Here is a 27,077-nt window from a genome sequence, read left to right as displayed (position 1 = left end):
AAACAATATTTAATTATCTCATATGGGATTAACAGTAGGGAAAGTAGTCAACGTAAGGTAATCTCAGCTGCATCAACTGTTCTGTTTGAATCTGTGAAACTAGACAATGTTAGAAAGTTGAGAATTTTTGTATGATTCTATGTTAGATGAGTTCTATGAGACAGAAGATGTGGAAAATGAAATGTTTTCTTTCATACGATAAACAAATAGTCTACTCTACTTAGTAGTAGTTTGAGGGTTTTCTAACTCTTCTAAACACACACAACACAGGCACCTCAAAGCAGCAATACCACGACATCCTCCCTCCCACCCAAGAGAACAAACCATTATCCTCCCAACTACTGTTATCAGCATGTTGTCTGACCTTGGATCTCCAAAATTTACCTTTCCGTTGTCTAAATACTGTTTTGGTAATTTGCTGTCCACTGTCTCCACTGGATCTCCATCTTTCGTTTGTCTGTCAGTGGCAGTGGGTGTTTCTGTGGGCTCTGCCTCTGTAAGGTTTCCCCTTTGTGCCAGTGAGGAAGGGGAAGGCAGCCTGACCTCTGGCGTCAGGTCGTCGGAGCATCGGGGAGAGCTTGAAAGCACGGCGGCCTGATTTAGTGTTTTAAAACACCAATTGCAAAGGATTAACAAAAATGATAAAGAAGAAAATAAAAGAAGAAAGCTTTTCGTTGTTTTTTGGGTTTTGCATTTGAAAAGATAAACGTCGTTCATAGCGGAATGCCATGACCTTAACTAATATGTAATTATAACAATATGATAATATATTTTGGAAGACAGCAGATATACGTGGTATTGCTGCTTTTCAATTTGTCCAAAGTTCTTAGCTCTCGCAAGCAAATTATTAAAAAAGCCAATTTGTTTAGCTGATTAAATTTCCATCAAACACAAAAGCAGCACTTCTAATGACATGGTTTAAGCAAGAAGCACTTTAGCTGACAATAGCACATCACACATGAAAATTCATTCAGCAATGATCCTATATGCTTCCAATGCATGCTACAGAAAAATACTGTTGTGCCTGATAATGGTTAAAACGTGTCATTTCATGTAAAAGAATAGTAGTACAATGGTTTGAAAAACTATTTTCCTGCTTGTGAAGGCTATATTACACTATATACTGTACATATACACACACACCTATATATAATATAATATTTTACATGAAAAACAGCTAACAAGTGAGATATTTTTTTTTAAAAAAAGCTTGTTAGAATATTTTATTTTAAACTGTCACAAATTATATTCCAGTAGAATATCAGCAGTCAAGTGAAAACATTATTTTAAACAAATTAATGCCTTTTCTGCTGGAATTGTTTCTCAATACCCAAACTCCCCCCACTAATTGCCATATTTGGAGAGCCAATCTGGATTAATAACTGGGACAGACAAGACTAGTTGCAATCATCATGTTAGCAACACCTGCATTGTTTTGCAGTCTATTATCCTATAGTCTTTGCTGAGACCAATGAGGAACAGATAGGTATTAGGGTTAGGTTTGTGAATTGTGCAGTAGTACTGTATTCAGAATTGAAAACCCCACGTTTATCAGACATAAATTGTATAAAAGGGGACAAAATAAATAATGAAACTACATTATGAAGTAGTTTTACTACGTTAAATTAAACATTGTAAATTATAGTTTCAGGGTGTTTACTATCACTTAAAAAAACACCCCTAACTAACTACAGCCTAGTTTACATTGCTGTTGTACACTGTGTAAATTGGTGGCTAAAATCTATGGAGATTTATACAGTTTACAACAGCAATGGAAACTAGGCATATGTGTTTAATCCCCAAATAGCTTTGATTGAACACATTGCAGCTGCTAACCAAGACATAGTCACTGAGTTAAAGTATGCATGTGGCTGTCAATCACTGCCCTTTTTCTGCTCAATATCTTAAGGCTCAGAGTAGCACTTTATGTGGGAGTTAAACTGAGGCCGAGTTAAAATTGCTGCTGTTAGTACAACAGCTGTTATTAATGGTCGTCAAAAAGTGTTAACGGCATCCAGCAGTTTACTAAACTATCAAGATTTCCATTTTCCACAAGCTAAAAAGAGCTGCTGAAAAAATGATCAACTAGCAGTTTATAAAGCTGCCAGATTTTCAAATTGCATAGCCAAATTATGGGAGTACAATCTTGTTTTAGCTGAAAAACATAAATTATGCTTACCAGAACATTTCCTTTCCTTCTGTATAAGCAGAGTCCACGGCTTAACTCCTTAGTTGTGGGAATTCAGAACCTGGCCACCAGGAGGAGGCAAAGACACCCCAGCCAAAAGCTTAAATACCTCCCCCACTTCCCACATATCACAGTCATTCTGCCAAGGGAACAAGGAACAGTAGGAGAAATTAAGTCCGCCCTTCAGAGAATACGGGAGGGGGCCGTGGACTCTCCTCATACAGAAGAAAAGGAAATTATCTGGTTAGCATAATTTATGTTTTCCTTTTTAATATGAGTAGAGTCCACAGCTTCATTCCTTACTTGTGGTAAACATATACCCAAGGAAAGGAAAAAATCGTAGAAACCCTGACCATATGCCAGGTGATCCAACGCTCTTTACACTAGAATAAGTAGGTCCTCCACACCTTAATGACAGATGCGACAAGTAACCGGCTTACAAGCTGGAATGAGAGTATCAATAACTCTCTCAGAGAAACCTCTCTTGGCAAGGACTAAGCGTTCAATCTCCACGCAGTCCGTCTCCGAGAATCTAGATTTTGATGACCAAAAGAAACTTTTTCCAGCAGATCCCTGCGACAAGGTAACTTCCATGGAGGAGATGACGACATCCCCACTAGATCCGCAAACCACATCCTTCGCGGAAACGATGGAGCAATCAGTATCACTGATGCCTGCTCCTGCTTGATGCGGGCCACTACTCGAGGAAGGAGAGGTAATGGTGGAAAAAGGTATATTAGACTGAACCTCCAAGGTACCACTAATGCATCTATTAGCTCCGCCTGAGGATCCCTGGATCTCGACCCATACCTGGGTAGCTTGGTATTGAGACGGGATACCATGAGATCCATCTCCGGAGTCCCCCACCTGTTGCATATCTCCGCAAACACCTCAGGATGGGGAGACCATTCCCCGGATAAAAGGATTGTCTGCTGAAAAAAATACTCTTCCCAGTTGTCCACACCCGGAATGTAGATAGCTGACAGCAAACAGTTGTGGGCCTTCGCCCACTCCAGAATCCGAGATACCTCCCTCATTCCTCCCTGGTGGTTGATGTAAGCCACCGAGGTGATGTTGTCTGATTGAAATCTGATAAACTGGGACAAACTCAGACGGGGCCAAGCCTTCAGAGCATTGAAGATTGCTCTAAGTTCCAGAATGTTGATCGGAAGACAGCTCTCCTTCCGAAACCAAAGGCCCTGAGCCTTCTTGGCTCCACAAACGGCTCCCCATCCTGAGAGACTTGCATCTGTAGTTACAATCTCCCAGGATGGTCTTAAAAAGGATGTCCCTCTGAACAAGTGATCTGGACAGAGCCACCAAGAAAGCGATTCTCTCGACCGGTTGTCCAGAGCAGGGGCTGCCAACCTTTTCGGACCTCAGGGACCACTAAACTCACAATTTTGAATCCTGTGGACCACTAAAAAATTTTTTTTTTTTAAAAAAAAGGTGCAAACCTGTATAATGTATATGTATATGTATATATATATATATATATATATATATATATACACAAACATACACACACACATACTGTACATAACGAGTATATAACCATAGCTAAGTTTACACATTTTTAAAAATGAATGAGAGAACTAAGAGAATACTTCCAAATGACAGATGAAGGGTGAGTGCCAACTTTTGAACTGGAAACAGAGAGGCAGAAAGTGAGAAAAAAAGAATTATGTTTAAAAGGACCACAAGACTGCCAAGTCACCTCCCCAGTTAGGAATTATTCAAAACTACTTATGATCATGGACAGACAGAGTCATAAATTAAGTTTATATCAGAAAGCTCTCAATATCTATGTGAGCTAACCACGACTGATGTTACTGGCAATTACTATAATACTGGTGGGATATAGCTGATCTGCTGGATGGCAATTACTGGAATTCAGGTGGAATGACTTGGTGCGTGGGAAAATGATTAGAATGAAAAATAATTAATATAATAAAAAATAAAAATAAAAAAAAAGATGGAGGGGAAGAAAACAAACAGTGATGTAAGTCAATCCTTTGTAGAACTGTTACAAAGAGACAGGTAATGGGAAGAAAATAAATGAAATATGAGAAAAAAAATTTAAGATTTTCTTTTTTTAAATACTTTAATTCCACTATTTCAAGCCAAGACTATACCAACCTCTGCTGGCTTTAGAATGGAATCATCTTCCTCTGAGCAGCGCGCCGGGCGGGAGGAGTTAAAAATACAATCTAGCTACGCAAGTTGCGCAGTACCACGCAATGTGCGTAAGGAGATTGTAATTTAACTCCACCATTGGTTTTCACTGATGTCAAGTCAGGCACTGTAGGGAGTTAGAGCACGATAGGGGTGACAAGATCAGAGGAGATTAATTCCTGCTTGATGGTGTCAAGGGACCACCAACATCTTCTCGTGGACCCCCACTGGTCCAGAGAGATCTGTTGAGACAGATCCGAATGATTGCCGTTACACTTTCTCAGCATGCACAGCTGTAATGGTCAGACGGAACCTGGCAAAGGGAATTATGTCTATGCAGGACACCATGAGACCAATCGCCTCCATACACTGCACCACAGAGGCCCTTGAGGAGGTACGGAGGGCAAGACATGCCGAAGCCAGCTTGCAGCGTCTCTGGTCTGAAAGAAATATCCTTATGACTAGTGAATCTATTATAGTGCCCAGGAATTCTACCCTGGTGATTGGAATAAGAGAACTCTTTTCTAGGTTTATCTTCCATCCATGGGATCGAAGGAGAGAGAGAAGAGATTCCGAATGTTCTTCAGCTAGACGCAAGGATGGTGCTTGTACCAGAATGTTGTCCAAGTACGGTGCTACTGCAATACCCTGGGTTCTGGCCACGGCTAGGAGAGCCCCCAGAACCTTTGTGAAAATTCTTGGGGCAGTAGCTAGTCCAAACGGAAGAGCAATAAACTGGAAGTGCTGGTCCAGGAAGCCAAACTGAAAGAGTTCCCTGTGGATTGGGATATGAAGGCAAGCATTCTTCAGATCTATAGTGGTCATGAACTGTCCTTTCTGAACTAAGGGAGGATAGACCTTAACATTATAAAGTTGCGCCGTGACGTCATCACGTCATTGTGCGTGACGTCACTGCGCATAACGTGAAGCCCCGGAGATGCCTGTCACTATACAGGCCCGATCGCCGGGGTAGGAGCGGATGTGAGCCCTCAGATCTCCCTCAAGGTGGGAGAGTGCTAGCAACGGCTCTGAGCCGTCGTTAGCACCTGAGTGGGAAACTCTGTGACGGCTCAAAGCCGTCGTTAGCACTCAAGGGGGTTAAAGGACAAATCCTCTTATCACATCACCAGGATCCTGAGGCTCAGATCCTTCACAGTATAAGATTCCTCAGGCCTATCCTCGCGCCTATCAATGGGTAATTTAGGAAGGCCGCTCCTAAGAGGAGTCCCTAAAGAGCTAAGGACTAAAGAAGGACAACCTTCCAATCCTTGCAAATAAATAGACGTAAACTAGTTAAACCGCATTAAAAATAGTTTGCTCCATAGTAACAGGAAGGTAATAGCTTAAAAGGACACTAAAACCAAATTTTGTCTTTAATGATTGAGATAGAGCATGCAATTTTTAAGCAACTTTCTAATTTACTCCCTATTATGAATTTTTCTTCGTTCGCTTGCTATCTTTATTTAAAGAGCAGGAATGCAAAGCATAGGAGCCGGACCATTTTTAGTTCAGAAGCTGGGTTATGCTTACTTATTGGTTGCTAAATGTAGACTGTAGCCACCAATAAGCAAGCGCTAGCCATGGTGCTGAAACTAAAATGGGCCGGCTCCTAAGCTTTACATTCCTGCTTTTTAAAAACAGAATTTATGTTTACCTGATAAATTACTTTCTCCAACGGTGTGTCCGGTCCACGGCGTCATCCTTACTTGTGGGATATTCTCTTCCCCAACAGGAAATGGCAAAGAGCCCAGCAAAGCTGGTCACATGATCCCTCCTAGGCTCCGCCTACCCCAGTCATTCGACCGACGTTAAGGAGGAATATTTGCATAGGAGAAACCATATGATACCGTGGTGACTGTAGTTAAAGAAAATAAATCATCAGACCTGATTAAAAAACCAGGGCGGGCCGTGGACCGGACACACCGTTGGAGAAAGTAATTTATCAGGTAAACATAAATTCTGTTTTCTCCAACATAGGTGTGTCCGGTCCACGGCGTCATCCTTACTTGTGGGAACCAATACCAAAGCTTTAGGACACGGATGAAGGGAGGGAGCAAATCAGGTCACCTAAATGGAAGGCTTGCAAAACCTTTCTCCCAAAAAATAGCCTCAGAAGAAGCAAAAGTATCAAACTTGTAAAATTTGGTAAAAGTGTGCAGTGAAGACCAAGTCGCTGCCCTACATATCTGATCAACAGAAGCCTCGTTCTTGAAGGCCCATGTGGAAGCCACAGCCCTAGTGGAATGAGCTGTGATTCTTTCAGGAGGCTGCCGTCCGGCAGTCTCGTAAGCCAATCTGATGATGCTTTTAATCCAAAAAGAGAGAGAGGTAGAAGTTGCTTTTTGACCTCTCCTGTTACCAGAATAAACAACAAACAAGGAAGATGTTTGTCTAAAATCCTTTGTAGCATCTAAATAGAATTTTAGAGCGCGAACAACATCCAAATTGTGCAACAAACGTTCCTTCTTCGAAACTGGTTTCGGACCCAAAGAAGGCACGACTATCTCCTGGTTAATGTTTTTGTTAGAAACAACTTTTGGAAGAAAACCAGGTTTAGTACGTAAAACCACCTTATCTGCATGGAACACCAGATAAGGAGGAGAACACTGCAGAGCAGATAATTCTGAAACTCTTCTAGCGGAAGAAATTGCAGCCAAAAACAAAACTTTCCAAGATAATAACTTAATATCAACGGAATGTAAGGGTTCAAACGGAACCCCCTGAAGAACTGAAAGAACTAAGTTGAGACTCCAAGGAGGAGTCAAAGGTTTGTAAACAGGCTTGATTCTAACCAGAGCCTGAACAAAGGCTTGAACATCTGGCACAGCTGCCAGCTCTTTGTGAAGTAACACAGACAAGGCAGAAATCTGTCCCTTCAAGGAACTTGCAGATAATCCTTTCTCCAATCCTTCTTGAAGAAAGGATAGAATCCTAGGAATCTTTACCTTGTCCCAAGGGAATCCTTTAGATTCACACCAACAGATATATTTTTTCCATATTTTGTGGTAAATTTTTCTAGTTACAGGCTTTCTGGCCTGAACAAGAGTATCAATAACAGAATCTGAGAACCCTCGCTTTGATAAGATCAAGCGTTCAATCTCCAAGCAGTCAGCTGGAGTAGGACCAGATTCGGATGTTCGAACGGACCTTGAACAAGAAGGTCTCGTCTCAAAGGTAGCCTCCATGGTGAAGCCGATGACATATTCACCAGATCTGCCTACCAAGTCCTGCGTGGTTACGCAGGAGCTATCAAGATCACCTACGCCCTCTCCTGATTGATCCTGGCTACCAGCCTGGGGATGAGAGGAAACGGCGGGAATACATAAGCTAGGTTGAAGGTCCAAGGTGCTACTAGTGCATCTACTAGAGTCGCCTTGGGATCCCTGGATCTGGACCCGTAGCAAGGAACCTTGAAGTTCTGACGAGAGGCCATCAGATCCATGTCTGGAATGCCCCACAGTTGAGTGATTTGGGCAAAGATTTCCGGATGGAGTTCCCACACCCCCGGATGCAATGTCTGACGAATCAGAAAATCCGCTTCCCAAGTTTCCACTCCTGGGATGTGGATTGCAGACAGGTGGCAGGAGCGAGTCTCCGCCCATTGAATGATTTTGGTCACTTCTTCCATCGCCAGGGAACTCCTTGTTCCCCCCTGATGGTTGATGTACGCAACAGTCGTCATGTTGTCTGATTGAAACCGTATGAACTTGGCCCTCGCTAGCTGAGGCCAAGCCTTGAGAGCATTGAATATCGCTCTCAGTTCCAGAATATTTATCGGTAGAAGAGATTCTTCCCGAGACCAAAGACCCTGAGCTTTCAGGGATCCCCAGACCGCGCCCCAGCCCATCAGACTGGCGTCGGTCGTGACAATGACCCACTCTGGTCTGCGGGAGGTCACCCCTAGCGACAGGTTGTCCAGGGACAGCCACCAACGGAGTGAGTCTCTGGTCCTCTGATTTACTTGTATCTTCGGAGACAAGTCTGTATAGTCCCCATTCCACTGACTGAGCATACACAATTGAAATGGTCTTAGATGAATGCGCGCAAAAGGAACTATGTCCATTGCCGCTACCATCAAACCTATCACTTCCATGCACTGTGCTATGGAAGGAAGAGGAACGGAAGGAAGTATCCGACAAGAGTTTAGAAGTTTTGTTTTTCTGGTCTCTGTCAGAAAAATCCTCATTTCTAAGGAGTCTATTATTGTTCCCAAGAAGGGAACTCTTGTCGACGGAGATAGAGAACTCTTTTCCACGTTCACTTACCATCCGTGAGATCTGAGAAAGGCCAGGACTATGTCCGTGTGAGCCTTTGCTTGAGGAAGGGACGACGCTTGAATCAGAATGTCGTCCAAGTAAGGTACTACAGCAATGCCCCTTGGTCTTAGCACCGCCAGAAGGGACCCTAGTACCTTTGTGAAAATCCTTGGAACAGTGGCTAATCCGAAAGGAAGCGCCACGAACTGGTAATGCTTGTCCAGGAATGCGAACCTTAGGAACCGATGATGTTCCTTGTGGACAGGAATATGTAGATACGCATCCTTTAAATCCACCGTGGTCAAGAATTGACCTTTCTGGATGGAAGGATTGTTCGAATGGTTTCCATTTTGGACGATGGAACCTTGAGAAACTTGTTTAGGATCTTGAGATCTAAGATTGGTCTGAACGTTCCCTCTTTTTTGGGAACTACGAACAGATTGGAGTAGAACCCCATCCCTCGTTCTTTTAATGGAACAGGATGAATCACTTCCAGAAGATAACCTTGGAAGACTATTTCTAGCGCCCAAGGATCCAGAACATCTCTTGCCCAAGCCTGAGTGAAGAGAGAGAGTCTGCCCCCCACCAATCCGGTCCCGGATCGGGGGCCCGCATCTCATGCTGTCTTGGGAGCAGTGGCAGGTTTCTTGGCCTGCTTTCCTTTGTTCCAGCCTTGCCTTGGTCTCCAGGCTGGATTGGCTTGAGAAGTATTACCCTCCTGCTTAGAGGACGTAGCACTTGGGGCTGGTCCGTTTCTGCGAAAGGGACGAAAATTAGGTTTATTTTTGGCCTTGAAAGACCTATTCTGAGGAAGGGCGTGGCCCTTGCCCCCAGTGATATCAGAGATAAACTCTTTCAAGTCAGGGCCAAACAGTGTTTTCCCCTTGAAAGGAATGTCAAACAATTTGTTCTTGGAAGACGCATCCGCTGACCAAGATTTTAACCAAAGCGCTCTGCGCGCCACAATAGCAAACCCAGAATTTTTCGCCGCTAACCTAGCCAATTGCAAGGTGGCGTCTAGGGTGAAAGAATTAGCCAATTTAAGAGCACGAATTCTGTCCATAATCTCCTCATAAGAAGAAGAATTACTAATAATCGCCTTTTCTAGCTCATCGCACCAGAAACACGCGGCTGTAGTGACAGGGACAATGCATGCAATTGGTTGTAGAAGGTAACCTTGCTGAACAAACATCTTTTTTAGCAAACCTTCTAATTTTTTATCCATAGGATCTTGGAAAGCACAACTATCTTCTATGGGTATAGTGGTGCGCTTGTTTAGAGTAGAAACCGCCCCCTCGACCTTGGGGACTGTCTGCCATAAGTCCTTTCTGGGGTCGACTATAGGAAACAATTTTTTAAATATGGGGGGAGGTACGAAAGGTACACCGGGCCTGTCCCATTCTTTATTAACAATGTACGCCACCCGCTTGAGTATAGGAAAAGCTTCGGGGGGCCCCGGGGCCTCTAGGAACTTGTCCATTTTACATAGTGTTTCTGGAATGACCAGATAATCACAATCATCCAAATTGGATAACACCTCCTTAAGCAGAGCGCGGAGATGTTCCAACTTAAATTTAAAAGTAATCACATCAGGTTCAGCTTGTTGAGAAATTTTTCCTGAATCTGAAATTTCTCCCTCAGACAAAACCTCCCTGGCCCCCTCAGACTGGTGTAGGGGCCCTTCAGAAACAATATCATCAGCGGCCTCATGCTCTTCAGTATTTTCTAAAACAGAGCAGTCGCACTTTCGCTGATAAGTGGGCATATTGGCTAAAATGTTTTTGATAGAATTATCCATTACAGCCGTTAATTGTTGCATAGTAAGGAGTATTGGCGCGCTAGATGTACTAGGGGCCTCCTGTATGGGCAAAACTGGTGTAGACGAAGGAGGGGATGATGCAGTACCATGCTTACTCCCCTCACTTGAGGAATCATCTTGGGCATCATTTTTACTAAATTTATTATGACATAAATCACATCTATTTAAATGAGAAGGAACCTTGGCTTCCCCACAGTCAGAACACAATCTATCTGGTAGTTCAGACATGTTAAACAGGCATAATCTTGATAACAAAGCACAAAAAACGTTTTAAAATAAAACCGTTACTGTCACTTTAAATTTTAAACTGAACACACTTTATTACTGCAATTGCGAAAAAGTATGAAGGAATTGTTCAAAATTCACCAAAATTTCACCACAGTGTCTTAAAGCCTTAAAAGTATTGCACACCAAATTTGGAAGCTTTAACCCTTAAAATAACGGAACCGGAGCCGTTTTTATATTTAACCCCTTTACAGTCCCTGGAATCTGCTTTGCTGAGACCCAACCAAGCCCAAAGGGGAATACGATACCAAATAATGCCTTCAGAAAGACTTTTCTATGTATCAGAGCTCCACACACATGCAGCTGCATGTCATGCTGTTCTCAAAAACAAGTGCGCCATACCGGCGCGAAAATGAGGCTCTGACTATGATTAGGGAAAGCCCCAATAGAATAAAGTGTCTAAAACAGTGCCTGCCGATATTATTTTACAAAAAATACCCAGATTAAATGATTCCTCAAGGCTAAATATGTGTAAATATGATCGATTTAGCCCAGAAAATGTCTACAGTCTTAATAAGCCCTTGTGAAGCCCTTATTTACTGTGTGAATAAAAATGGCTTACCGGATCCCATAGGGAAAATGACAGCTTCCAGCATTACATCGTCTTGTTAGAATGTGTCATACCTCAAGCAGCAAAAGACTGCTCACTGTTCCCCCAACTGAAGTTAATTCCTCTCAACAGTCCTGTGTGGAACAGCCATGGATTTTAGTAACGGTTGCTAAAATCATTTTCCTCATACAAACAGAAATCTTAATCTCTTTTCTGTTTCAGAGTAAATAGTACATACCAGCACTATTTTAAAATAACAAACTCTTGATTGAATAATAAAAACTACAGTTAAACACTAAAAAACTCTAAGCCATCTCCGTGGAGATGTTGCCTGTACAACGGCAAAGAGAATGACTGGGGTAGGCGGAGCCTAGGAGGGATCATGTGACCAGCTTTGCTGGGCTCTTTGCCATTTCCTGTTGGGGAAGAGAATATCCCACAAGTAAGGATGACGCCGTGGACCGGACACACCTATGTTGGAGAAATAAAGTTAGAAAGATAATGAAGAAAAATTAATATGAGTAATTAGAAAGTTGCTTAAAGGGACATTTAACACCTAATGAAAATCCCTAAAACCTACTTTTTCTTATTAATAAAAAACATAATTTATGCTTACCTGATAAATTTATTTCTCTTGTGATGTATCGAGTCCACGGATTCATCCTTACTTGTGGGATATTCTCCTCCCTTACAGGAAGTGGCAAAGAGAGCACCCACAGCAGAGCTGTCTATATAGCTCCCCCCTTAGCTCCACCCCCCCAGTCATTCGACCGAAGGCTAGGAAGAAAAAGGAGAAACTATAGGGTGCAGTGGTGACTGAAAGTTTTAAAATAAAAATATATATGCCTGTCTTAAAATACAGGGCGGGCCGTGGACTCGATACATCACAAGAGAAACAGAATTTATGTTTACCTGATAAATTACTTTCTCCAACGGTGTGTCCGGTCCACGGCGTCATCCTTACTTGTGGGATATTCTCTTCCCCAACAGGAAATGGCAAAGAGCCCAGCAAAGCTGGTCACATGATCCCTCCTAGGCTCCGCCTACCCCAGTCATTCGACCGACGTTAAGGAGGAATATTTGCATAGGAGAAACCATATGATACCGTGGTGACTGTAGTTAAAGAAAATAAATTATCAGACCTGATTAAAAAACCAGGGCGGGCCGTGGACCGGACACACCGTTGGAGAAAGTAATTTATCAGGTAAACATAAATTCTGTTTTCTCCAACATAGGTGTGTCCGGTCCACGGCGTCATCCTTACTTGTGGGAACCAATACCAAAGCTTTAGGACACGGATGATGGGAGGGAGCAAATCAGGTCACCTAGATGGAAGGCACCACGGCTTGCAAAACCTTTCTCCCAAAAAAAAACTCTAAGCCATCTCCGTGGAGATGTTGCCTGTACAACGGCAAAGAGAATGACTGGGGTAGGCGGAGCCTAGGAGGGATCATGTGACCAGCTTTGCTGGGCTCTTTGCCATTTCCTGTTGGGGAAGAGAATATCCCACAAGTAAGGATGACGCCGTGGACCGGACACACCTATGTTGGAGAAAATAAATTTATCAGGTAAGCATAAATTATGTTTTCTCTTGTAAGATGTATCGAGTCCACGGATTCATCCTTACTTGTGGGATACCAATACCAAAGCTTTAGGACACGGATGAAGGGAGGGACTAGACAGTATCTTAAACGGAAGGCACCACTGCTTGTAGAACCTTTCTCCCAAAAAAAAGCCTCCGAAGAAGCAAAAGTATCGAATTTGTAAAATTTTGAAAAAGTATGAAGCGAAGACCAAGTCGCCGCCTTACAAATCTGTTCAACAGAAGCCTCATTTTTAAAAGCCCATGTGGAAGCCACAGCTCTAGTAAAATGAGCAGTAATTCTTTCAGAAAGCTGCCGTCCAGCAGACTCATAGGCTAAACGGATGATGCTTTTCAGCCAAAAGGAAAGAGGTAGCCGTAGCCCTTTGACCTCTCTGTTTACCAGAATAAACAACAAACAAAGATGATGTTTGGCGGAAATCTTTAGTTGCTTGTAAGTAGAACTTTAAAGCATGAACCACATCAAGATTGTGTAACAAACGTTCCTTCTTAGATGAAGGATTAGGACACAAAGAAAGAACCACAATCTCTTGATTGATATTCTTATTAGAAACAACCTTAGGAAGAAACCCAGGTTTGGTACGTAAAACCACCTTATCTGCATCGAAAACAAGGTAAGGTGAATCACATTGTAAAGCAGATAGCTCAGAAACTCTTTGAGCCGAAGAGATAGCTACTAAAAACAAAACTTTCCAAGATAGAAGCTTAATATCTATGGAATGCATAGGTTCAAACAGAACCCCTTGAAGAACTTTAAGAACTAAGTTTAGGCTCCATGGCGAAGCAACAGGTTTAAATACAGGCTTGATTCTGACCAAAGCCTGACTAAATGCTTGAACGTCTGGAACATCCGCCAGACGTTTGTGAAGAAGAATAGACAAAGCAAATATTTGTCCTTTTAGGGAACTAGCAGATAATCCCTTCTCCAAACCTTCTTGGAGAAAAGACAATATTCTAGGAATCCTAATCTTACTCCACGAGTAACCTTTGGATTCACACCAATAAAGATATTTGCTCCAAATCTTATGATAGATTTTCCTGGTGACAGGCTTTCTAGCCTGAATCAGGGTATCAATGACCGACTCAGAGAAACCACACTTTGATAGAATCAGGCGTTCAATCTCCAAGCAGTCAGACGCAGAGAAATTAGATTTGGATGCGTGAACGGACCTTGGATTAAAAAGTCCCGCCTCATTGGCAGAGTCCACGGTGGAACCGAGGACATGTCCACTAGGTCTGCATACCAAGTCCTGCATACCAAAGCTCTCTCCTGCTTGATTCTGGCAACCAGACGTGGAAGGAGAGGAAACGGTTGAGAGCATCTATCAGTACCGCCTTGGGATCCCGGGACCTGGAACCAGAGCGATGAAGTTTTGCATTCTGACGAGACGCCATCAGATCCAATTCTGGTGTGCCCCATAGCTGAATCAGCTGGGCAAATACCTCCGGATGGAGTTCCCACTCCCCCGGATGAAAAGTCACATCCCAGTTCCCTACTCCTGGGATGTGGATCGCTGAGAGATGGGAAGAGTGATCCTCTGCCCACTGGATTATTTTGGTTACCTCCACCATCGCTAGAGAACTCCTTGTTCCTCCTTGATGATTGATATAAGCTACAGTTGTGATGCTGTCCGACTGAAACCTGATGAATTTGGCCGCAGCAAGCTGAGGCCCCTGCCTGAAGTGCATTGAATATCGCTCTCAGTTCTAGAATGTTTATACGAAGGAGAGCTTCCTCCCGAGACCATAAGCCCTGTGCTTTCAGGGAATTCCAGACTGCAACCCAGCCTAGCAGGCTTGCATCTGTCGTTACAATGAGCCACTCTGGCCTGCGGAAACACATTCCCTGGGACAGGTGGTCCTGAGACAACCACCAGAGAAGAGAGTCTCTGGTCTCCTGGTCCAGATGCAGTTGAGGAGATAAATCTGCATAATCCCCATTCCACTGCTTGAGCATGCATAGCTGCAGTGGTCTGAGGTGTAGGTGGGCAAAAGGAACTATGTCCATTGCCGCTACCATGAGTTCGATTACCTCCATACACTGAGCCACTGATGGCAGAGGAATGGAATGAAGAGCTCGGCAAGTGGTTAAGAGTTTTAACTTTCTGACCTCCGTCAGAAATATTTTCATTTCTACAGAGTCTATCAGAGTCCCTAGGAAGGAAACTCTTGTAAGAGAGAAGAGAGAACTCTTTTTTATGTTCACATTCCACCCGTGAGATCTCAGAAAAGCCAACACAATGTCCGTGTGAGACTTGGCTAGCTGGAAAGTCGACGCCTGAATCAAGATGTCGTCTAGATAAGGCGCCACTACTATGCCCCGTGGAAGTAGAACCGCCAGAAGGGACCCTAGCACTTTTGTGAAAATTCTGGGAGCCGTGGCCAACCCGAAGGGAAGGGCCACAAACTGGAATTGATGATGATCTCTGTGAATAGGGATGTGTAGATACACATCCTTTAAGTCTACGGTAGTCATATATTGACCCTCCTGGATCAGAGGTAGAATAGTCCGAATAGTCTCCATCCTGAATGATGGAACTTTGAGGAACTTGTTTAGAATTTTGAGATCCAAGATTGGTCTGAAAGTTCCCTCTTTCTTGGGAACTACAAACAGGTTTGAATAAAACCCTAGCCCCTGTTCCTCTTTTGGGACTGGGCGGATCACTCCCATGGTATATAGGTCTTCTACACAGCGTAAGAACGCCTCTCTCTTTGTCTGGTTTACAGACAATCGAGAAATGTGAAATCTCCCCCTTGGAAGGGAGCCCTTGAATTCCAGAAGATATCCCTGGGACACAATTTCTAAAGCCCAGGGATCGTGAACATCTCTTGCCCAAGCCTGAGCGAAGAGAGAGAGTCTGCCCCCTACTAGATCCGGTCCCGGATCGGGGGCTACCCCTTCATGCTGTTTTAGAAGCAGCTGCAGGCATCTTGGCCTGTTTACCCTTGTCCCAAGCCTGGTTAGGTCTCCAGACTGACTTGGATTGGGCAAAATTCCCCTCTTGCTTTGCAGTAGAGGAAGCTGACGCGGGACCACTCTGAAAGTTCCGAAAGGAACGAAAATTATTCTGTTTGGTCCTCATCTTATTTGATCTATCCTGAGGAAGGGCATGACCTTTCCCTCCAGTGATGTCTGAAATAATCTCTTTCAGTTCAGGCTCGAATAGGGTCTTACCTTTGAAAAGGAAGTTCAAAAGTTTAGATTTAGATGACACATCAGCAGACCAGGATTTAAGCCATAACGCCCTGCGTGCTAAAATGGCAAAACCTGAATTCTTTGCCGCTAATTTAGCCAGTTGAAATGCGGCATCTGTAATAAAAGAATTAGCCAACTTAAGGGCCTTAATTCTGCCCATAATCTCCTCTAATGGAGTCTCCATTTGAAGAGTCCCCTCTAGAGCCTCAAACCAGAAAGCAGCTGCAGTCGTTACAGGAACAATGCACGCAATAGGTTGGAGAGAAAAACCTTGATGAACAAAAATTTTCTTCAAGAGACCCTCTAATTTTTTATCCATAGGATCTTTGAAAGCACAACTGTCTTCGATAGGTATAGTTGTACGCTTAGACAGAGTAGAAACAGCTCCCTCCACCTTAGGAACTGACTGCCATGAGTCCCTTATGGTGTCAGATATGGGAAACATTTTCTTAAAAACAGGAGGGGGAGTGAACGGAATACCTGGTCTATCCCACTCCTTAGCAATAATATTCACAATCCTCTTAGGGACTGGAAAAACATCAGTGTAAACAGGAACCTCTAAGTATTTATCTTTTTTACACAATTTCTCTGGGACCACTATAGGGTCACAATCATCTAGAGTTGCTAATACCTCCCTAAGCAATAAGCGGAGGTGTTCAAGCTTAAATTTAAAGGCTGTCATATCAGAATCTGTCTGAGGAAGCGACTTTCCTGAATCAGAAATTTCTCCCTCAGATAACAAATCCCTCACCCCTTCAAAGCATTGTGAGGGCATATCAGATACGGCTACTAAAGCATGAGACGGCTCAGCATTTTTCCTTAACCCAGAGCTGTCCCACTTTCCTTATAAACCAGGCAGTTTGGATAAAACCTCTGAGGGTTGTATTCATAACTGTGTCCATGTCTTGTAAAGTAAATGAATTAGACGCACTAGAGGTACTTGGCGTCACTTGTGCGGGCGTTACTGGTTGTGACACTTGGGGAGAGCTAGATGGTGAACCCTCAGTTACTTCTGACTGAGAATCATCTATTGCTCTATTTTTAAGTGCTAATATATGTTCTTTATAATTTATAGACATATCAGTACAATTGGGACACATTCTAAGAGGGGGTTCCACAATGGCTTCCAAACATATAGAACAAGGATTTTCCTTGGTGTCAGACATGTTTAACAGGCTAGTAATGTAACAAGCAAGCTTGGAAAACACTGTAATCAAAGTAAATAACACTTAGAAATAAAACGGTACTGTGCCTTTAAGAGAAAAAAAGCTGCACACGTTCTGCAAAACAGTGTAAAAAACCAGTAAACTTAACGAAATTTTTACAGTAGTATCTTACAGCCTTAGTAACTTTGCACAGCTATGCAAATAAACAATGAACCCCTTAATGGCAAAACCGGATTGAAAAAACGTCAAAACCGGTAAAAAAGACTTTTAGCACCTTGCCACAGCTCTGCTGTGGCGCCTACCTGCCCTTCAGAACGATTTGTGGGGAAGAAACCTCCTTTACAGCCCTCAAACACAGCAGGAACTACTGGAGAGGCAGCTGGATGCCTCTAAGGAAAAGAAACTGCTCAACTGAGGCGCGAAAATAGGCCCCTCCCACCTCACTCGATGTTTTGAGGCCTATCAAACAAACACCAGAGTGTCTCTCAATTAACCATGTGGGTTAAAAAAAAACCAAAACAAGCCACAATGACCCCTTTAGTCCCTTCGAAAAAAAAAGTTATAATTGCATCATTTACTGAACAAACAAAAACGTTTTTTTTCTTTTTTTTTTTCTAACAGTGTCACCAGTAACTTATGAGCCCTTCATGCAAGCTGAAATTCCTATCCAAGTGTCTGAATACAGCTTACCCTTCCTTCATGGGGATATTGCCAGCCTTTTCTAGAATTAACACAGTCTGTCTAGAAAAAATATAGACTGAACATACCTCATATGCAGCTTAGCCTGCAAACCGTTCCCCCAGCTGAAGTTTTCCTGTACTCTTCAGCCCTTGTGAGAACAGCAGTGGATCTTAGTTACAAAGTGCTAAGATCATAATCCTCCTTGCAGAAATCTTCATCCCTTTTCTGCCAGAGAGTAAATAGTACACACCGGTACCATTTAAAATAACAAACTTTTGCTTGAGAAATAAAAAACTAACATTTTTGTCACCACACTCGCTCTGCACTTCCTAGTTTCTTAGAGTAGGCAAAGAGAATGACTGGGGGGTGGAGCTAAGGGGGGGAGCTATATAGACAGCTCTGCTGTGGGTGCTCTCTTTGCCACTTCCTGTAGGGGAGGAGAATATCCCACGAGTAAGGATGAATCCGTGGACTCGATACATCTTACAAGAGAAATAAAATAATCACTGCTGACTATTTTATATGCCCCTCTTACCCCAAACTGTAGAAGGATATTGTTTTAAATTACAGCACTGATCCACTGCTTGATTCTCTTATGTAAGCTGCCATATTGTAACGCACGCTACAGGCAGGGGCACAGAAGTCACATGCTCATGATGCAGTCAAGTGACACACACGGCTATATTACATACAGTATACTTAGAGGATCACATCTGTGTGAGCTGATGTGACTGAAGAAACATATTTATTAGTTAGAGTATAAATGTATTAGATTTAGCCATGTAGGTATAATACACATCATATACATTTTAACTTTAATAAAATGCTTATTAAGTACTGTGTATTTGTGTTTCTAACTCCCCTCACAGTTAAAACTTCAAACTGCCCACAAGTTTTATGTTTTAATAAAAGCCGTTTTCTGCAGGCACTATTATCTGTGTAATTTATTTGTTGTAACCTCCGTGGGGGAAGAGGGAGGGGGAGGCTGTGATGCTGCATATACACTCCGTGCGAAGATTTCTGCTTTTCAAGACTTCTCCTGTTTATATAAATCACTAAGGGCTGACAGTTGTACAAGCTTAGTGATTGTTTAGCAATGATCTCTTTCAATGCAGGTGACCATTGCTAAAGGATCACTAAGCTTGTACAACTATCAGCCCTTAGTGATTTATATAAAAAGGAGAAGTCTTGAAAAGCAGAAATCTTCTGCACGGAGTGTATATGCAGCATCACAGCCTCCCCCTCCCTCTTCCCCCATGGAGGTTACAACAAATAAATTACACAGATAATAGTGCCTGCAGAAAACGGCTTTTCTTAAAACATAAAACTTGTGGGCAGTTTGAAGTTTTAACTGTGGGGGGGAGTTAGAAACACAAATACACAGTACTTAATATGCATTTTATTAAAGTTAAGATGCATATGGTGTGTATTATACATACATGCCTAAATCTAATACATTTATACTCTAACTAATAAATATGTTTCTTCAGTCACATCAGCTCACACAGATGTGATCCTCTAAGTATACTGTATGTAATATAGCCGTGTGTGTCACTTGACTGCATCATGAGCATGTGACTTCTGTGCCCCTGCCTGCAGTGTGCGTTACAATATGGCAGCTTACAAAGGAGAATCAAGCTGTGGATCATATCTGTACTTTAAAATAATATCCTTCAACAGTTTGGGGTAAGAGGAGCATATAAAATAGTCAGCAGTGATTATTTTATTTTTATTAATAAGAAAAAGTAGGTTTTAGGGATTATTAGAAGACAGGTGTTTAGTATCCCTTTAAAATTTCATGCTCTATCTGAATAATTAAAGAATTTTTTGGGGTTCAGTATCCATTTAAGTATCAGGGATAGACTGAAGCAAATAAAGAGAATAAAAGACACAAATAGTTAACCCCGAAAGGAAGAATAGGCACATTATAAAACTGATTGATCCATAAGAAGGAAACAACAACAACAATAATAATAAAATACATAAGAGAAGTTCTCCACAGGGATGTTCCTTGTTCAAAAAAGGATTGCCTGGTGTTTCGTGGCTGGACTGACCTTGTTAGGCAGGATCAGACTGATATACTTCAGGAACGTTCTTCTCTGTGAAAAGCACAATTGGGCTAAAAGATGCTCCCAGGTGGTAAATTGCCATAGAAAAGGCTAGTGTGCTGCTGTTCGATACTGAAAGAGCACTTCTCTTTCTGTATGTATTTATAATAATAATATAAATAAGGTACTGTCTTTCAGTTCTTTAGCGCTTATTTGACAAACAGCAAAAAGGTGTTCAAAGCAAAAATCTGTGAAAAGAGAGCAGAGACAGGCGCAGCCCAATTCAAGTGTAGTATTCTTTTATTCAGTGTAAGAGCACACGTACAAATGGCTACTTACAAAATGCACAAATAAAAACTGCATATAAAGGTATCTTTACATCCAGACTGTATTGTTGTGTGACATACAGCTGTAAAACAATCTCTACGCGTTTCGTCTGAGGACGCTCAGACTTTCTCAAGAGGTAAAAAATTGAAAGCAATATAAGCATGGTTCCTACCGGCTTTACAAAAGGAACCACTGATTGCATAATTGATTATCAGCCAATCATTGTATAGGTGGATTTGATTAGCAGATAAGCATGTTAAGTTAGAAAATTTCAATTTTTTACCTCTTGAGAAAGTCTGAGCGTCCTCAGACGAAACGCGTAGAGATTGTTTTACAGCTGTATGTCACACAACAATACAGTCTGGATGTAAAGATACCTTTATATGCAGTTTTTATTTGTGCATTTTGTAAGTAGCCATTTGTACGTGTGCTCTTACACTGAATAAAAGAATACTACACTTGAATTGGGCTGCGCCTGTCTCTGCTCTCTTTTCACAGATTGTTCCCTGCTGGAGGTGTTTGGAGAATACACCCCTTTCTTTCTCAGGCAGCGCCCATCACTACAGTGACACAGGAAGGAAACCATCACTGATAATTGCAACACGCTACCACAGTGGATCTACTTCCTGCTCAACAGAGCAACCGGCTTTCTTTTTGCTCACAGACCAACTCCAGGAACTTAAGTGCCCCTCAGCTTTTCTGTTCTGCTATGTACGTTCAAAGCAAAAAACAAACAAAACAAAAAAACAGCACATAAAGGGTTAAAAATAATTTGTACCCCAAATTCAATTTATTGCAACTTGAAAACATAAATTATGCTTACCAGATAATTTAATTTCCTTCTGTATAAGGAGAGTCCACGGCATCATTCCTTACTGTTGGAAAATACTGAACCTGGCCACCAGGAGGAGGCAAAGACACACCAGCCAAAGGCTTAAGCCTTTGGCTGGTGTGTCTTTGCCTCCTCCTGGTGGCCAGGTTCAGTATTTTCCAACAGTCCACCAGTCATTCTGCCGAGGGAACAGTAGGAAAAATATCAGGGTATAAATGGCGCCAGAAGAAAAAAATTTAGAGGGCGGCCCACTTCCCCCATCCACCAGTCATTCTGCCGAGGGAACAGTAGGAAAAATATCAGGGTATAAATGGCGCCAGAAGAAAAAAATTTAGAGGGCGGCCCATCGGAGAACACGGGCGGGGGCCGTGCACTCTCCTTATACAGAAGGAAATTAAATTATCTGGTAAGCATAATTTATGTTTTCCTTCTTAATATAAGGAGAGTCCACGGCATCATTCCTTACTGTTGGGAAACCCAAGCTCCAGAGCATCGGTCGCCAACCAGTGGTCCATGGACCACGAGAAGATGTTGGTTGTGCTTGACACCATCAAGCAGGAATTAATTTCCTCTGATGGTGTCACCCCTATCATGCCGCAACTTGCTACAGTGCCTGACTTGACATCAGTGAAAACCAACGGAGGAGTTAAATTACAATCTCCCTAGGCACGTTGCGTAGTACTGCGTAAATTGCGTAGCTAGATTGTATTTTTTAACTCCTCCCGCCCGGCGCGTTGCTCAGAACAAGATGATTCCATTCTAAAGCCAGCAGAGGTTGGTATAGTCTTGGCTTGAAATAGTGGAATTAAAGTATATAAAAAAAGAAAATCTTAATTTTTTTTCTCGATTTCATTTAATTTCTTCCCTTTACCCGTCTCTTTCTAATAGTTGTATGTATGTATGTATTGGGTACTTGTAAAACGCGGCTAATCGCCCGTAAGGGTCTCAAGGCGCTGCTCATTTTATCAACCTCGGAAGGATGAAAGGCTGAGTGGGGATCGAACCTGCAACCCTTGGGTTGCTACAGAGATCAGCCACAGTGCCTTAGCATGCTGAGCTATCTGTCCGGTAATAGTTCTACAAAGGATGGACTTACATCACTGTTTGTCTTCCTCCCCACCATCTTTTTAAAAAAAAAAATTAATTATTTTTCATTCTAATCATTTTTAAGAGCACAAAGCCATTCCACCTGAATTCTAGTAATTGCCATCCAGCAGATCAGCCATATCGCACCAGTATTATAGTAATTGCCAGTAACATAAGTCGTGGTTAGCTCACATCCATATTGAGAGCTTTCCGATATAAACTTAATTTATGACTCCAATGTCTGTCCATGATCATAAGTAGTTTTGAATAATTCTTAACTGGGGAGGTGACTTGGAAGTCTTGTGGTCCTTTTAAACAAAATTCTTTTTTTCTCACTTTCTGCCTCTCTGTTTCCAGCTCAAAAGTTGGCACTCACCCTTCATCTGTCACTTGGAAGTATTCTCTCAGTTCTGTCATTCAGTTAGTTAATTCCAAAAAATAATTCTTAAAAATGTACTGTAAACTTAGCTATGGTTATACTAGTAATGTACAGTATTTGTGTATATATATGTGTGTGTGTGTATATATATATATATATATATATATATATATATATATACATACATACACACACATATACAGTATATATATATATATATATATATATATACACATACACACACACTAGACCTAAAGCCCGTGTACACGGGCCAATTTTTTAAGTACCACGGTTGAGACCTATTTTGTGCTCTCTCTCCCCCCTCTCTTTTGAGCTCTCTCCCCCCTCTTTTGCTCTCTCTCTCTCCCCCCCTATTTTGCTCGCTTTCTCTCTCTCTTCCCTCCTCTTTTGCTCTCTCCCCCCTCTTTTGCTCTCTCCCTCCCCTATTTTGCTCTCTGCCTCCCCTATTTTGCTCTCTATATCCCCTATTTTGCTCTCTATATCCCCTATTTTGCTCTCTCTCCCTCCTCTATTGCTCTCTCCGCCCCTCTTTTAATCTCTCTCTCTATCCCCCCTCTCCTTTGCGCTCTCTCTCCCCCTTCTCTTTTGCGCTCTCTCTCCCCCCCTCTCTTTTGAGCTCTCTCTCTCTCCCCCCTCTCTTTTGAGCTCTCTCTCTCCCCCCTCTTTTGAGCTCTCTCTCTCCCTTCTCTTTTGCGCTCTCTCCCCCCTCTCTTTTGAGATCTCTCTCTCTCTCCCCCCTCTCTTTTGAGCTCTCTCTCTCTCCCCCCTCTTTTGCGCTCTCTCTCCCCCTTCTCTTTTGCGCTCTCTCTCCCCCCTCTTTTTTTTGCACTCTCTCTCCCCCTTCCTCTCTTTTGCACTCTCTCTCTTCCTCTCTTTTGCACTCTCTCTCTCCCCCTTTTTTGTGCTCTCTCTCCCCCTCTTTTGCGCTCTCTCTCTCCCCCTTCTCTTTTGAGCTCTCTCACCCCCCTCTATTTTGAGCTCTCTCCCCCCTCTCTTTTGAGCTCTCTCTCTCCCCCCTCTCCTTTGAGCTCTCTCTCTCCCCCCTCTCTTTTGAGCTCTCTCTCTCTCCTCCTCTTTCTTTCTCCGCCCCTCTTTCTCTCCCCTCCTCTTTTGCTCTCTCTTTCTCCCCCCCCCCTCTTTTGCTCTCTCTCCCCTCTCTTTAACACTCTCTTCACCCCCTGTTTTTGCTCGCTTTCTATATTTCCCTCCTCTCTTTTGGTCTCTCCCACCTCTCTCCCGTTGGCCACGCCCCTTCAAGCGCACGCCCACGAGGCCACGTCCCCCTTGCCATACCCGCAAGGCCACGTCCCGATCACGGCACGCCCGGTCACGGCACGCCCCCACCAGGTAGCTTCCGCAGTGCGCACTCCTCTGCTGATCAAGGCCAGGTATGTTTGTCCTCTGCAGTCTCTACTGCGCATGACTGCATCTGACAAACATACCTGGCCTTTTATTATATAGGATATATATATATATATATATATATATATACATACACACACACACATAAATACAGGTTTGTAGCTTTAAAAAAAAAAAAAAAAAAATCATGTTAGTGGTCCACGGGATTCAAAATTCTGAGTTTAGTGATCCCTGAGGTCCGAAAGGTTGGCAACCCATGCTCTAGAGGACACTGAATAATCATGGGAGGGACAAATAGAGAGGCAGACTCTAATCTGAGGGCACCACAGCCTTCAAAACCTTTCTCCCAAAAGCTGCTTCAGCCGAAGCAAAAACATCAAACTTGTAAAATTTAGAAAAAGTATGTAAGGAGGACCAGGTAGCCTTACAAATCTGATCCATAGAAGCCTCATTATTAAAGGCCCAAGAGGAAGTCACTGCTCTAGTAGAATGAGTCGTAATCCTCTGAGGAGGTTTATGTCCCACTGTCTCATAAGCAAAGCGGATAACACTCTTTAACCAAAAACATAAGGAAGTCGAATAGACCTTCTGACCCTTACAATTCCCAGAAAAGACAACAAAAAAGAAAGAAAATTGTTTAAAATCCGTAGTCCTTGATGCGAGCCACTACACAAGGAAGTAGTGGTAACAGCGGGAAAAGGTAAATTAGACTGAACCTTCAAGGCACTGCTAATGCATATATTAGCTCCGCCTGAGGATCCCTGGACCTCGACCCATATCGGGGTAGCTTGATATTGAGACGGGACGCCTTGAGATCTATCTCCGGCATCCCCCACCTGTTGCATATCACCGCAAACACTTTGGGATGGAGAGACCATTCCCCCGGATGAAAAGATTATCTGCTGAGAAAATCCGCTTCCCAGTTGTCCAAACCCGGATTATGGATCGCTGACAGCGAACAGCTCAGAATCCGAGATACTTCCATCATCGCTAGGGAGCTTCTCGTTCCACCCTGATGTTTGATGTAAGCCACCAAGGTGATATTGTCCGATTGGAATCTGATAAACTGGGACGAACCCAGAAGGGGCCAAGCCTACAGAGCATTGAAGATTGCCCAAAGTTCCATAATGTTGATCGGGAGGGAGCATTCCTCGTGAGTCCGCAGGCCCTGTGCCTTCTTGGCACCCCAAACAGCTCCCCATTCTGATAGACTTGCATCCGTAGTCACAATCTCCCAGGATGGGCTTAATAAGGATGTTCCTTGGGACAGATGATCTGGACAGAGCCACCAAAAGAGCGATTCTCTTGACCGGTTGTCCAGAGAAATCTGTTGAGAAAGATCTGAATGATCGCCGTTCCACTACCTCAGCATGCACAGTTGCAACGGTCTGAGACAGAACCTGGCAAAGGGAATGATGTCCATGCTTGACACCATGAGACCAATCACTTCATACACTGAGTCACAGAGGGCCTTAAGGAGGTCCGGAGGGCAAGACATGCCAAAGCAACGTCTCTGGTCTGTTAGAAATATCCTCATTTATATGGAGTCTATTAAAGTACCCAGGAACTCCCCCCTGGTGCATGGAATAAGAACTCTTTTCTAGGTTTATCTTTCATCCATGAGATCGAAGAAGAGAGAAGAGATTCCGAATGGCCCTCTGCGAGACGAAAAGATGGTGCTTGTACCAGAATACTGTCCAAATCTGGCAACGGCTAGAAGAGCCCCTAGAACCTTCGTAAAAATCCTTGGAGCAGTAGCTAGACCAAACAGAAGTGCAATGAACTGGAAGTGCTGGTCCAGGAATGCAAACCTTAGGAACTGGAAGTGATCCTTGTGGATTGGAATGTGAAGGTAAGCATCCTTCAGATCTAAAGTGGTCCTGAACTAAGGGAAGGATGGACCTTATTGTCTCCATCTTGAACGAGGGGACATTTAGAAATTTGTTTAAGCACTTTAGGTCCAGAATCGGGCGGAAAGTTCCCTCCTTCTTTGTTTGGGACCACGAAAAGGTTTGAATAGTATCCCAAACCTCTTTCTGCGATAGGTACTGGGACAATGACCCCTAAGGAGGACAGATCCTGCATGCACCCCAGAAAGGCTTCCCTCTTTTCTGGTCTGGAAGACAGGCTTGAGAGGAGAAATCTGCCCTTGGGTGGATGAGACTTGAAACTTATCTTGTATCCCTAAGCTATGACCTCCAGGACCCATGGATCCTGCACGTCCCTGAACCAAGCGTCTGGAAAAAAATGACAGTCTGCCCCCTACACGATCCAGCGCCGGATCAGGGGCCGTCCCTTCATGCCGATTTAGTCTCGGCGGGCTTCTTGCTCTGCTTGGATTTATTCTAGGACTGAGCTGGCTTTGCTCGTGCTTAGCAGAGGGTTGCGGTTGTTGGGATTTATCAGAACGAAAATTAGAAACTTGTCCATTCAACTTTTTATCTTGCGGTAGGAAGGCACCCTTGCCCCCTGTAACCATAGAGATAATGGAGTCCAGGCCTGGACCAAATAAAATATCTCCCTTAAAGGGGAGGGAAAGAAGTCTGTACTTAGAAGTCACATGCGCAGACCAGGTTTTTAGCCAGAGCACCCGATGGGCCTGAACCGAAAAGCCACAAGCCTTAGCATTTAGGCGAATAATCTGCATGTTTGCATCACAGATAAAAGAATTCTCAAGGATTTAATTCTATCCTGAATAATGTCAAGGGGACCCTCCACCTCGATCATTTCCGATAAGGAGTCGCACCAGTAGGTAGCTGGCGGTTTAAATAGATATCCTGTATGTTGAAAAATCTTTCTTAGAAGAGTTTCCATCTTCTTATCCATCGCTTCTCTGAATGATGAGCTATCCTCAAGCAGGATAGAAGTACGTTTGGCAAGCGTGGAGATAGTGCCATCCACCTTAGGGACGGAACCCCACAACTCCAATTGAGAGTCCGGGAATCGTTTTTTAAAGTAAGACGAAGGGGAAAAGGAAGCTCCAATTCTGTCCCATTCGTTCTTAATAATGTTTGCCATCCTTACAGGCACAGGAAAAGATAAAGGCACTACCCTGTCCTCGTAAACTCTGTCTAATTTAGGAATCAAAGGTTCATTAGGCAGT

At 43.1% G+C, this 27,077-nt stretch overlaps 1 protein-coding gene across 3 annotated transcripts in view; it reads right to left on the bottom strand.

Moving 5' to 3' along the window:
* The window catches only part of PBRM1 (polybromo 1), a 471,441-nt gene that overhangs the window by 129,127 nt on the left and 315,237 nt on the right, over positions 1-27,077 (bottom strand). For all 3 annotated transcript variants that reach the window (XM_053721036.1, XM_053721037.1, XM_053721035.1), the window contains one exon: positions 385-594. In XM_053721036.1, coding sequence (XP_053577011.1) covers positions 385-594 — 210 coding nt within the window. The remainder of the gene's footprint in view (positions 1-384; positions 595-27,077) is intronic.

This window comes from Bombina bombina, chromosome 7 (assembly GCF_027579735.1).
Source record: "Bombina bombina isolate aBomBom1 chromosome 7, aBomBom1.pri, whole genome shotgun sequence".
Classification (NCBI taxonomy): Eukaryota; Metazoa; Chordata; class Amphibia; order Anura; family Bombinatoridae; genus Bombina; species Bombina bombina.
This window is presented reverse-complemented; position numbering and strand designations above follow the sequence as displayed.